The sequence below is a fragment of the Lepidothrix coronata genome, unplaced genomic scaffold, assembly GCF_001604755.1.
Source record: "Lepidothrix coronata isolate B3197 unplaced genomic scaffold, Lepidothrix_coronata-1.0 Scaffold329, whole genome shotgun sequence".
In the NCBI taxonomy this organism is placed as follows: Eukaryota; Metazoa; Chordata; class Aves; order Passeriformes; family Pipridae; genus Lepidothrix; species Lepidothrix coronata.
This window is the reverse complement of record NW_016690509.1, coordinates 248707-258553: the sequence shown is the minus strand read 5'-3', so window position 1 is coordinate 258553 and position 9847 is coordinate 248707. Positions and strand designations below refer to the sequence as shown.

Sequence of the window (9847 nt, the reverse complement as noted above, 5' to 3'; positions counted from 1 at the left end):
GTTCTGGGCTCCTGGATTCTTCACAGTGCTGGAATTTCTGTACGGGTGCCCAGTTTGTTGGAAAAATCGTGGAATGGTTTGGGTTTGAAGGGACCTTAAGGATCATCATGCTCCACTGTCCCTGGAAGGGACACCTTCCACTACCCAAGGTCCCTCCAAACCCTGTCCAGCCTGGCCTTGGGCACTTCCAGGGATGTTCAAACGAGCTGGAATGGAGAGGAAATAAGAGTGAGAAGCTCTGAACTGGGGTTTCCTTTGCCCTGAGTGTCCCTTTCCTTGTCCCCACAGCTCTACGAGAACTTCATCAGCGAGTTTGAGCACAGGTGAGTCACCTGGGGGTCACCTGGGGGGGGGCTTGGGGGGTCACCTGGGGGGCCTGTGCTGACCCCGAGCTGCTCTTTGCAGGGTGAACCCCCTGTCCCTGGTGGAGATCATCCTGCACGTGGTCCGGCAGATGACAGGTGCGTGTCCTCCCCCTCTCCCCGAGCTGCTCCTAGCCCCCGATCCCTGTGGAATGTGGCCAGGCACAGCTGAATCTCGGACGGGGAGCTGCTGCCCTGGTGCCTTCGGAAGGGAAAGCGCTGGCTTGGAAAGCTTAGATTGCTGCTGCCTCCTGGAGTAGGAAGTCCACAGCTTCCCTGGAGAGGTGGTTGGTGAGGAAAAGCCCGGCCTACCTGGCAGCACCTGCTGCAGGCTGAGGGCACGCTGTGGAAAACACACATTCCAGCCTTCAGGAATCCAGTGAACGACGTATTTTTAGGTGAAGTTCAGCTCCACGGGACCTCCTGGCACTGCTGCTTTTTAAAACCTGTTTTTTCTCTACTCCAGATCCCAACGTGGCCCTGACTTTCCTGGAAAAGACTCGGGAAAAGGTAGGTCTGAAGCTGCTCCCTGTGGCAGTTCACCGGCGGGTGAGGAGGCTCCGGTCTGTGTGTGTGTGACACCTGTGCTGCAGAATCCAGGGATTTTACTGCAGGAATGTGATCAGTGACGTGCACCCAGCCCTGTCCCAGCCACCTGGCTGCAGGTGACACTCCCAGCAGGTCCCCCTGTGTCCCTGCAGGTGAAGAGCAGCGACGAGGCCGTGATCCTGTGCAAAACAGCCATCGGGGCCCTCAAGCTCAACATCGGGGACCTGCAGGTCACCAAGGTGAGGGGTGGCCCGGGCTGGGAGGTTTTGGGGTGCTGTGGCTTTCCTTGATTGTCCCAGCTCCCAGCTCAGAGGGTCTCGTGAGCCTCCCCAGGATGTGGGAGCTGCTCCTGGCGACCTGGAGCGTTGCTGCCTGAGCGAAGCACGTGGGGTTTGTCGTCCTTGACTTGTTTTGGAACCATCTTTTGAACCCAAAATGAGGTTTTTCAAGCAGGGCAGCTTTAGATCTCCTAGAGCAAGCGCAGGGTGATGGCTTTGGGCGTGTGTACCATGGAATGCTGGAATGGTTTGTGTTGGAAGGGATCTTGAAGACCATCCAGTTCCATGGGCAGGGACACCTTCCTCTCTCCCAGGTTGCTCCAACCCCCATCCAACCTCTCCTTGAGCAGTGAGGCAGCCACAGCTTCTCTGGGCAACCTGTGCCAGGTCCTCACCACCCTCACAGGGAAGGATTAACCCCAAAATCCCACCCAAACCTTTTTCTTTCATTTTAAAGCCCTTAGTATATATATATAATTATAGCTGGTTAGGGGGTGGGGTTTTTTCCCCCCCCCTCGCTGCTGTGTGAAGGGAGACTGCTGCTTTATTTTTAAACAAGCATATAAATACATGCATAAATCATCCCGTGGTGGTGGCTTTGGCTGTGCTGGCACCGGCAGGGTGTCCCTCCTGCCCCAGACAGCACCCTGGAATGCCGTGACCCTCCCTGCCGGGGTCCCGGCGCTGCACCCGGGTGCTCCTCGCCCTTTACGAAGGCAGGTTCTTCCCCCTGCCCAGGAGACCATCGAGGAGGTGGAGGAGCTGCTGAACACCCTGCCCGGGGTGACCTCGGTGCACAGCCGCTTCTACGACCTCTCCAGCAAGTACTACCAGACGGTGGGCAACCACGCCGCCTACTACAAGGATGCTCTGCGCTTCCTGGGCTGCATCGAGGTCAAGGACCTGCCAGGTGACTCCTCTGCGCGGGAAATCCCGCTTTCCACGCTCTGCTTTGTCAAACGAACACCCTGGCAGAGGTTTTTTCTTCCGTGTTGTTTGGGCTGTGCCGTGGTGGATCCGAGGTCTGGCTGGACCGAGCGGTGACCCCACCCAGGATCCTGCTCCTGAGCTGCCCCAGGGTGACGGGAGGGGGGAGTGCCCCTGCCAGAAGGGGGTGTTTGTTCTAATTCCCCAAAAATCTTCACTCTGGATTCCAGAAGTGGCGCTTTTGTGCTGTGGTTACTGCGGGCTCCTGAATTTCCAGGCTTGGGAGAGGGTGAGGGCTGGGAATGGTTTAATGCAGGCACAGAGAAGGCTGAGGGAGGGGTTACTGGGGCTTGAACTGCTGCTTTACCTAAATTATCTTTGTTCTGGCGTCTTTCTTCATCCAAACTATTTTTGGTCTGTTTGTCGGGGGTTTTTTTCCAGTATCAGAGCAGCAGGAGAGAGCCTTCACCCTGGGGCTGGCTGGGCTGCTGGGAGAAGGTGTTTACAACTTTGGGGAGCTGGTAAGTGCTGCCACATTCCTCCACGGAGCCTCAGGAGCTGATTTTACCCTGCTAACCCTCCTGCCTGGTTCCTGCAGCTCATGCACCCCGTGCTGGAGTCCCTGAGGAGCACAGACCGGCAGTGGCTCATCGACACCCTCTTTGCCTTCAACAGTGGCAACGTGGAGACCTTCCAGGCCCTCAAGTCGGCCTGGGGGCAGCAGGTGAGGGGTGTTGTACTGCTGAAGGCCCGAGCTCAGGGTTTACAGAGCCCACTTGGAGCCTCTGGACCTCTGCTTTACTACCTTTACCTAATTCCTGGCTCTGGTGCACTGGTATAATTCTAATTGGGGTATAGGAATTATTTCATCATTATACACATCATTAGTTTTCTTTTGGCTCCCCTCTGGTTGATGGAAAGAAATAGAGAGAAATCTCCTGTGATCCAAGGGCAGAGCACACACAAATGTCCTGCACAGCCAGATAATTCCAGATTTAATCTCCATAACAGGAGGGCTTCCAGTGGAAAAGAGTGGTTTTCCTTCCTGTTCTGGGAAGTGTGAGGAAAACAATGGTGTTGGACATTACCTGCACTGGCTACCCCAGCAATTACTGACACAGCAGTAGTTTGCAGGTGGATTTGTGAGTCCACTGGCCCTTGACAGGCTGCCTGCCTGGTGAGCTCTGTGTTTCGTGTGCAGCCCCTGGGATTTGTTTTCTGGAACCATTCCCAGGTGGTGGCTGGGCTGTGATGGCCTCCTCCCTCCTAAATAAAGCCCCCTCAGGGATTTACTCCTGCATGTAACAAGCTGCTCTCCCCCGGGTTGAGGGGAAAATGCAATAATGACCCGATGTGGTGCATTTTTCTCCCCCCACAGCCTGACCTGGCTGCGAACGAAGCGCTCCTGCTGCAGAAGATCCAGCTGTTGTGTCTCATGGAGGTGAGCTGGGATGTTGCCCAGAGAAGCTGTGGCTGCCCCATCCCTGAAAGTGTCCCAGGCCAGGCTGGATGGGGCTTGGAGCAACCTGGGCTAGGGGAAGGTGTCCCTGCCCACGGCAGGGGGTGGAATGGGATGAGCTTTAAGGTCCCTTCCAAACCCAAAGCATTCTGGGATTCTGTGATATGGAAGAGGGGAGGAGGAAGCCTTGTGTCTCAGGGATGGTGTCTGGAGCGATAACTCTGAAAGTTGGACTTTATTTGGCTTATTTTAGTTAAATATGAGAAATGCAGTTGCAGATGCAGAGTGAGGCTGGGCAGGGCAGCACAAGGGAGGCTCTGTGTGCTGTGGGAACCCCTAAAACCCTGTGGGGTTTGTTTTATTTGCTCTGTTCCCTGGACTCAGATGACTTTCACCCGCCCAGCCAATCACCGACAGCTCACCTTCGAGGAGATTGCCAAGAGTGCCAAAGTCACCGTCAACGAGGTGAGTTTGGGGTCAGACAAACTTAGTAACGTCCTGGTTTGGGAGCTCTAAGGGTGTCTGGGTATTCCTGAGTCGCACGAAATCCCAGGATCACTGAGGTTGGAAAAGACCTCCAAGATCTCTGAGAACCTGTGCCCGATGCCCTCCTCGTCCCCCAGCCCAGAGCACTGAGTGCCACATTCCTTGCACATCCCCAGGGATGGGGTGTCCACCACCGCCCTGGGCAGCCCCTGCCAAGGCCTGGCAACCCTTTTCCATGAAGAAATTCCTCCTCATGTCCAACTTGAAACTCCCCTGGCACAGCATGAGGTCGCTTCCTCTTGTCACTTGTTCCCTGGGAGAAAAGCCCGACTCCCTCCATGTGGCCAGACCCCCGTTCCCGCTGCCTGGGGGTGCTCCGGCTCTGTTGGCTTTTTTCCAATTGCCTCGTTCTTCCTGGGATTTTGGAGAAAAGAAAACCAGTCTGGTTTTGGGGGAAAACAGCTCCCTCCTGTACATCGAGATGTGGAGTCTCAAGGCAGTTCTGTCACCTGAAAGGGGGGCAGTGAGAGCTGCTGCCCTGGACTCTGCGTGTGAACAGTCTGCTGTGAAGGCCCCAAGGGAAGGGTTTTGTTCGTCTCGGGGGAGAAACTGAGCAATTTCCTTGAATTGTTTCTGTTCCCAGGTGGAGCTGCTGGTGATGAAGGCGCTCTCGGTGGGCCTGGTGAAGGGCAGCATTGACGAGGTGGACAAGAGGGTGCACATGACGTGGGTGCAGCCACGTGTGCTGGACCTGCAGCAGGTAACGGGAGTGAAATCGGCACCGGGAAGGGTCACAGCTTGGGAATGAGCCTCCTTGGGGCTTCCTGAAGGGGAATCAGCTTTTCCTTTTGCGTGGTGCCTGTAATTTCACCCTGGGGTAGCTGGTGCTCTTCACACCCGTGTAGGGAGTGGGTGGTCAGAAACCTGACAGGGGTGACACGTGCCTTGTGGAAGCCACACAAAACACCACGGAACACAGAAGCCATGGCTGTGTTTTCCAGAGGAATCCAAACATCCATGTGGCTGCCTCATTCCTAAATGCTCTGAAATAGCCCTCTGGGAGTTTTGGGGATGTAGGAGGCACATTCCCCTCGGGAAGAGGGTGATTCAGAGGATGTTGAGCTTCTCAAGTCCATCCTTGAGAAGTTTTAGGAGACTGCACAGGGTGCCTTTACCTTTAAACCCAAAAATGAGTATGTGGAATTCCAGCTGCAAGGAATTCCTTTGGTGCATTTCAGTTTAACTTTTAACAGTTGCTGATTTGCTGGTAGAAGCTGTTAATCCCAGGATGGTTTGGGATGGAGGGGACCTTAAAGACCATCCAGTCCCACCCCCTGCCAAGGGCAGGGACACCTTCCACCAGCCCAGGTTGTTCCAAGCGCCGTCCAGCCTGGCCTGGGACACTTCCAGGGATGGGGCAACGCCGTTTCCCGGTGTGTGGGGTTTTGAGGAGTGGTTTGGGGTCTGAGGTGTGTGTCCCTGGAGGTGCCCGTGGGCATTCCCAGGAGCTGAGGCGCCGGCTCACCGTGGCCTTGCCTTGCAGATCAAAGGGATGAAGGACCGCCTGGAGTTCTGGTGCACGGACGTGCGGAGCATGGAGATGCTGGTGGAGCACCAAGCCCACGACATCCTGACATAGAGGGCCTGGCTCTGGCCCCAGGAGAGTGATTCCTGCTGCTCCTGAGGCCGGCAGCACTCAGACCACTGACTGCACTGAATCCATGGAGGGGGTGGGTGGGCACAGGGGGGAGCAGCATGGGATGTATTTCGGAGGAGTACGTGGCCTTTTGCTGTGTGACCCTTTGGTGCTTGAGTCAGGCTTTCCCTCTGCTGACACGAGTGGCTCTGATCCCAGAGCTCCGTCCTGGGGGGGGGATGGATCACTCCCAATCCCTCCTGCCTCCAGCTGCTGCGGGAGGGTGGGATCCTGGTGCAGGTACCGAGGGGTCTTGGCCTTAGGGGGCACAGCCAGCCCTGCTGCCCTCTCCCCCTGCCCCTGCAGCGGCCCCAAGGCAGCATTCCCTCAGTCCTCTTCCCCAAATCATCCTCCCTTCACCCCTCCTCATTTGCAGTAGAGGGAGTGTTTGCTCCATCCAAGGGTTTTCCCTGGAATCCCGGTTACTGGGTGTGTTCACACACTTGAGGGCGTGGTTTGTCTTTCACCAGCGCTTTGTGCTCAGGTGAGGTGCAGCGGCATTGCCGGAATAAACGTCTCTGCCTTCCCTTTTCTGGAATCCTGTGTCATCTCCATCCCTTTGAAAACACGTGTGTGTCCCCCTCCCCGAGTGTCACATTTCCTCCTCGGTTCCACATTGCAAACCCCTTTCCCAGAGTAATCCAGCTTTAAACCTGCCAGTCTCCGGCGGGATCAGCGTGTGTGTGGAGCACGTGGTACCTGGGCATGAACCTGGTCAGGTTCCTTTTGTGGGGAATTCCAGCCCTGATCGCTGTTCCCAAGCTAACTGTAACGGGCTGAAAGCTGAAACCAGGGCGGGGACAGGTTTTTTGTTCTGCTTTTGTTTCTTAACGGTAACTTTAATTGTCCTTCGTTTGGAGTTGTTTGTCCTGCTGCTTCCGTGGTTTTCTGGGGTGGAAGTTTTTTGTGCAGGTTCAGAATGTGGAACAAATGGGGATCTGAGCTGGGATCTCTCCCAGTGTCCCTAGGGATGCATGAACTCCTTGTTATGAGGCAGGACAGCACTTGGCACGGGGAGTTATAGCCGTGACTTATATACAGTGACTTCAGATTGAATGGAGTTGTGTCCACGGATCTCGTTAAATTCCCTGGGGTGTGGGTGGGTTTTTAAAAGCTGCTGCCAATGTGTCCGTGGTCAGTCCTTGTAACTGCTGGGATTCAGGAGTCTGTACCTGCTCACCCTCCTACTACTGCTTTCCAGGCCCTTCTGGCCGAAATTCCTTCCTGGATGGGGGGTGTTCAGTGCCCAGTGCCTGCCTTTTCCCTGTCAGTTCAGCTGTTGGATTTGACTTTCCCAGTTCCTGCTGCGTCTTGTCTTCCAGCACCCATTCCTGTCACTTTTGCTGACTTCAGGAGAGTGTGTGGAGGAGACAAGTGTTCTGGAAACTGTTCCCTTCATTTCAGTTAAGGACAAGAAAAGGCTTTAAGGAGCCCGGTCTCCTTTCCCAGTGCTGTGTCAGATCTTGCCCTCATTGCCAGGGCTGTGTCCCTACACGTTGGGATGGAGGAAGCTCCACCTGAGCCAGCGAGTTGCGGGGCCGCTGCTGCTTGAGATCAGCATCAAAAACCCGGAATGTCACTGTGGGAAGCACTGACAGCTTCTCCCAGGAGGACTCCGACAGCCCCTGTGCTGTGGGAGCACTCGCCTGGCTGCGAAGCTCCAAGCAGCTCCCGGTAATGGAGATGAGATCTGTGGATCTGTGACAGCTCCAGAGGTTTTTCCAAGATATCTGGAAGTACCTTTTGCTACCCGACCTTTCTCATGTGCTGGCTGCTTCCCTGACACAGGTAATTTGGGATGGGGTGGGTGGAAATGCCCTTTGTGCGGGGAGGGGGGCAGTTGGGTGCCTGTGGGACGCTTTTAATGTCACTTCCAGCCTTTGGGTGTTTTCCTACCAGGAATTCACCTTGGCTTTGCTGGGAGAGGTGACCGGGTGCCTCCCCTGTGCTGCGCTGCAGCTGCAGCAGGTTAAAGGCTCCAGAGGGAATATCCCTTCCCACTGGAGGGAATGCTGCCTTCAGGACAGATTTCCAGGTCGTTCCCTACGGACACCCAGGTGGATGAAGCAAACCCAAGGAGCCGTTGTGCTGAATGCAAAAGTGAATTTTAATGAACGGGCCTGGGGGGTTCCATCCCAGAGAGGGTCCGTCCCGGGGGCTCTTCCCTCAGGATTCTCTCTGCAGGGAACAGGCTGCTCCTGCCACTCCTCACTCCGGCCTGGCCTTGTAGTGGTCTATGTGGGCCAGGACCCAGGCTGTGGGCAGCAGGAACGAGGCGAACATCGCAGCCAAGGCAATGCCTTGCTCCTGAGGGGGAGAAGGAACGGGAATCAGTGGGATGGCTGGGCCACGGGATGTGGGGGGGGGCTCCTGGGACGGCTGGGCCACGGTGTGGGGGCTCCTGGGATGGTTGTTCCATGATTTGTGGGGCTCCCGGGGTGGCTGCGCTGGTGCCGTCCAACTCCACGGACCCAGCTCAATTCTCTGTGCTCTTCCCAGCCCCGTGACTGTGGGATGGACCCGCCGTGGGGCTGTGGAGGGAGCTTTGGGAAGCACAGCCATTCCCACTGGCAGCAGATGGACCTGGTGCTCTCCAGGCTCGCTTTTTCCATCTCTCCACGTTTCTCTGCTGGGATATTCACTGGCAAACTGGAGCAGTGCGTGACCTTGAGGCTCTGGCCAGGGCCCTCAGCGTTTCCAGAGGCAACTGTGCCTGACTTTCAGGTGACTTTGGAAATTGCAGCCAGCAGCAGCCCCTCCTTTCTCTGCTGCACCAGGGCAGCATCAACCCCCTGCACTGGCACCTTCCTTTCACTTATTTGGCTGGAAAAAGCATCTCCAGGCTCATGCAGACCTTGGAAAGGCAGCAGGGGGAAAACTGCCCAGGCAAGGGGTGGAGGGGGAACCAGCCAGGATTTTGGTGAAAAGCTCCTTTTTCCCCGCCTTGTTTCACTCTGCCCAGGGGGATCTGGACTGGGGGGACCATCCCCAGAGGGGGAGTGTTAGAGGGACCTACAGGCTCTGCGGTGACAGCAGCCCCTGTCCTTGTCCATGGGGACACTGGCTTTGGGCTGAGTGTCCCAGGATGGGGGGACTGGGCCCATGTCTGCCCCTGAGGGACCACCAGTGTCCTGCTGCCCCGTGGCTTCAACTCCCTGAGGGACACCCTGGGCTGCAGGGGACACTCAGTGTGTGCCCCAAACCCCAAAGGTTTAAAAAGGGGCTTGAAAGGATAAAATCCAACAGGAGCCTGAGGGTGGGGGGGCACAGGGCATGGACCCCTGTGGGGGTGTGGGCTGGACCTTGGGGGCACCTTCCTCCTCTGCCTCCCTCTCCCCTTTTCCCTCCGCCCCCATCAAAAATAATTTGTCCCTAGCACGGGGGGGTTTGGGCCCTTCCAATGGGGGTGTCCCCCCCCTTTTTTAGCCCCCCCCCGGGTACTCACGGCGGCAGAGAGCGGGTGCTCGGGGGGGTGGGACCTGAGCTGGGCACGGGGGGCGCGGGGGGTCCGCAGGGCGGCCACCAGGAGCTGGGAGCCCCTCTGGAAGACCCTCATGGCGCCGTCAGGGCGATCCCGCTGCTCCTGGGGCTCTGCAGCTGCCCAGCTTGTCACTGTCACTGCTGCCACCCCCCCCATCCCTCCCCCGCCACCTCTTGGCACGGGACCTGCTGCGGCTCCGAGGGCACGGGGCGGAACACCCTGAGGTGGAAAGACTTTCCCGAATTGTTCTCTGCCGAGTTTTTCTTCTCTTAATTGTTTTCGGGTTTTTTTTCCCCCTCAGCAGCACCCAACTGCCCAAGGCTCTGAGGCCAAAAACTGTCCCCAGCCGGCACAGGGAGACACTGTGCTGCTCTGCTGGAGAGCAGAGGCCTCCCCTTCCCTTGGAGCAGACCTTTTTCCCTGAGCAGAATTCCTTTTTCCCTGAGCAGAACTCCTTTTTCCCTGAGCAGAACTCCTTTTCCCTGAGCAGAACTCCTTTTTCCCTGAGCAGAACTCCTTTTCCCTGAGCAGAACTCCTTTTCCCTTGAGCAGAACTCCTTTTCCCTGAGCAGAACTCCTTTTCCCTTGAGCAGAACTCCTTTTCCCTTG

At 56.7% G+C, this 9847-nt stretch overlaps 1 protein-coding gene and 1 long non-coding RNA gene across 2 annotated transcripts; one reads left to right on the top strand and one right to left on the bottom strand.

Moving 5' to 3' along the window:
- Positions 1 to 233: 233 nt before the first annotated feature.
- Positions 234 to 6295, top strand: PSMD13 (proteasome 26S subunit, non-ATPase 13). Its single transcript, XM_017838241.1, has 11 exons — positions 234 to 323; positions 406 to 461; positions 829 to 872; positions 1064 to 1150; positions 1928 to 2099; positions 2558 to 2637; positions 2715 to 2840; positions 3495 to 3557; positions 3960 to 4040; positions 4705 to 4821; positions 5605 to 6295. Exons 2-11 carry the CDS (start codon positions 455 to 457, stop codon positions 5698 to 5700), a joined length of 873 nt encoding a protein of 290 aa, XP_017693730.1. The 5' UTR covers positions 234 to 323; positions 406 to 454; the 3' UTR covers positions 5701 to 6295.
- Positions 6296 to 7843: 1548 nt separating this feature from the next.
- LOC108509041 lies at positions 7844 to 9326 on the bottom strand. The gene is made up of 2 exons (XR_001878568.1): positions 9203 to 9326; positions 7844 to 8064 (listed from the first exon to the last, which is right to left on the bottom strand). It is a non-coding gene; the product is annotated as an uncharacterized LOC108509041 (long non-coding RNA).
- Between the last annotated feature and the right edge of the window lie 521 nt (positions 9327 to 9847).

Bases quoted from the DNA above. Each gene is read 5' to 3' on its own strand.
- PSMD13 (XM_017838241.1), top strand. The intron at 1,151-1,927 runs GTGAGGGGTGGC...CCCCCTGCCCAG, and splicing joins GGGACCTGCAGGTCACCAAG to GAGACCATCGAGGAGGTGGA. The intron at 2,638-2,714 runs GTAAGTGCTGCC...TGGTTCCTGCAG, and splicing joins TTTACAACTTTGGGGAGCTG to CTCATGCACCCCGTGCTGGA.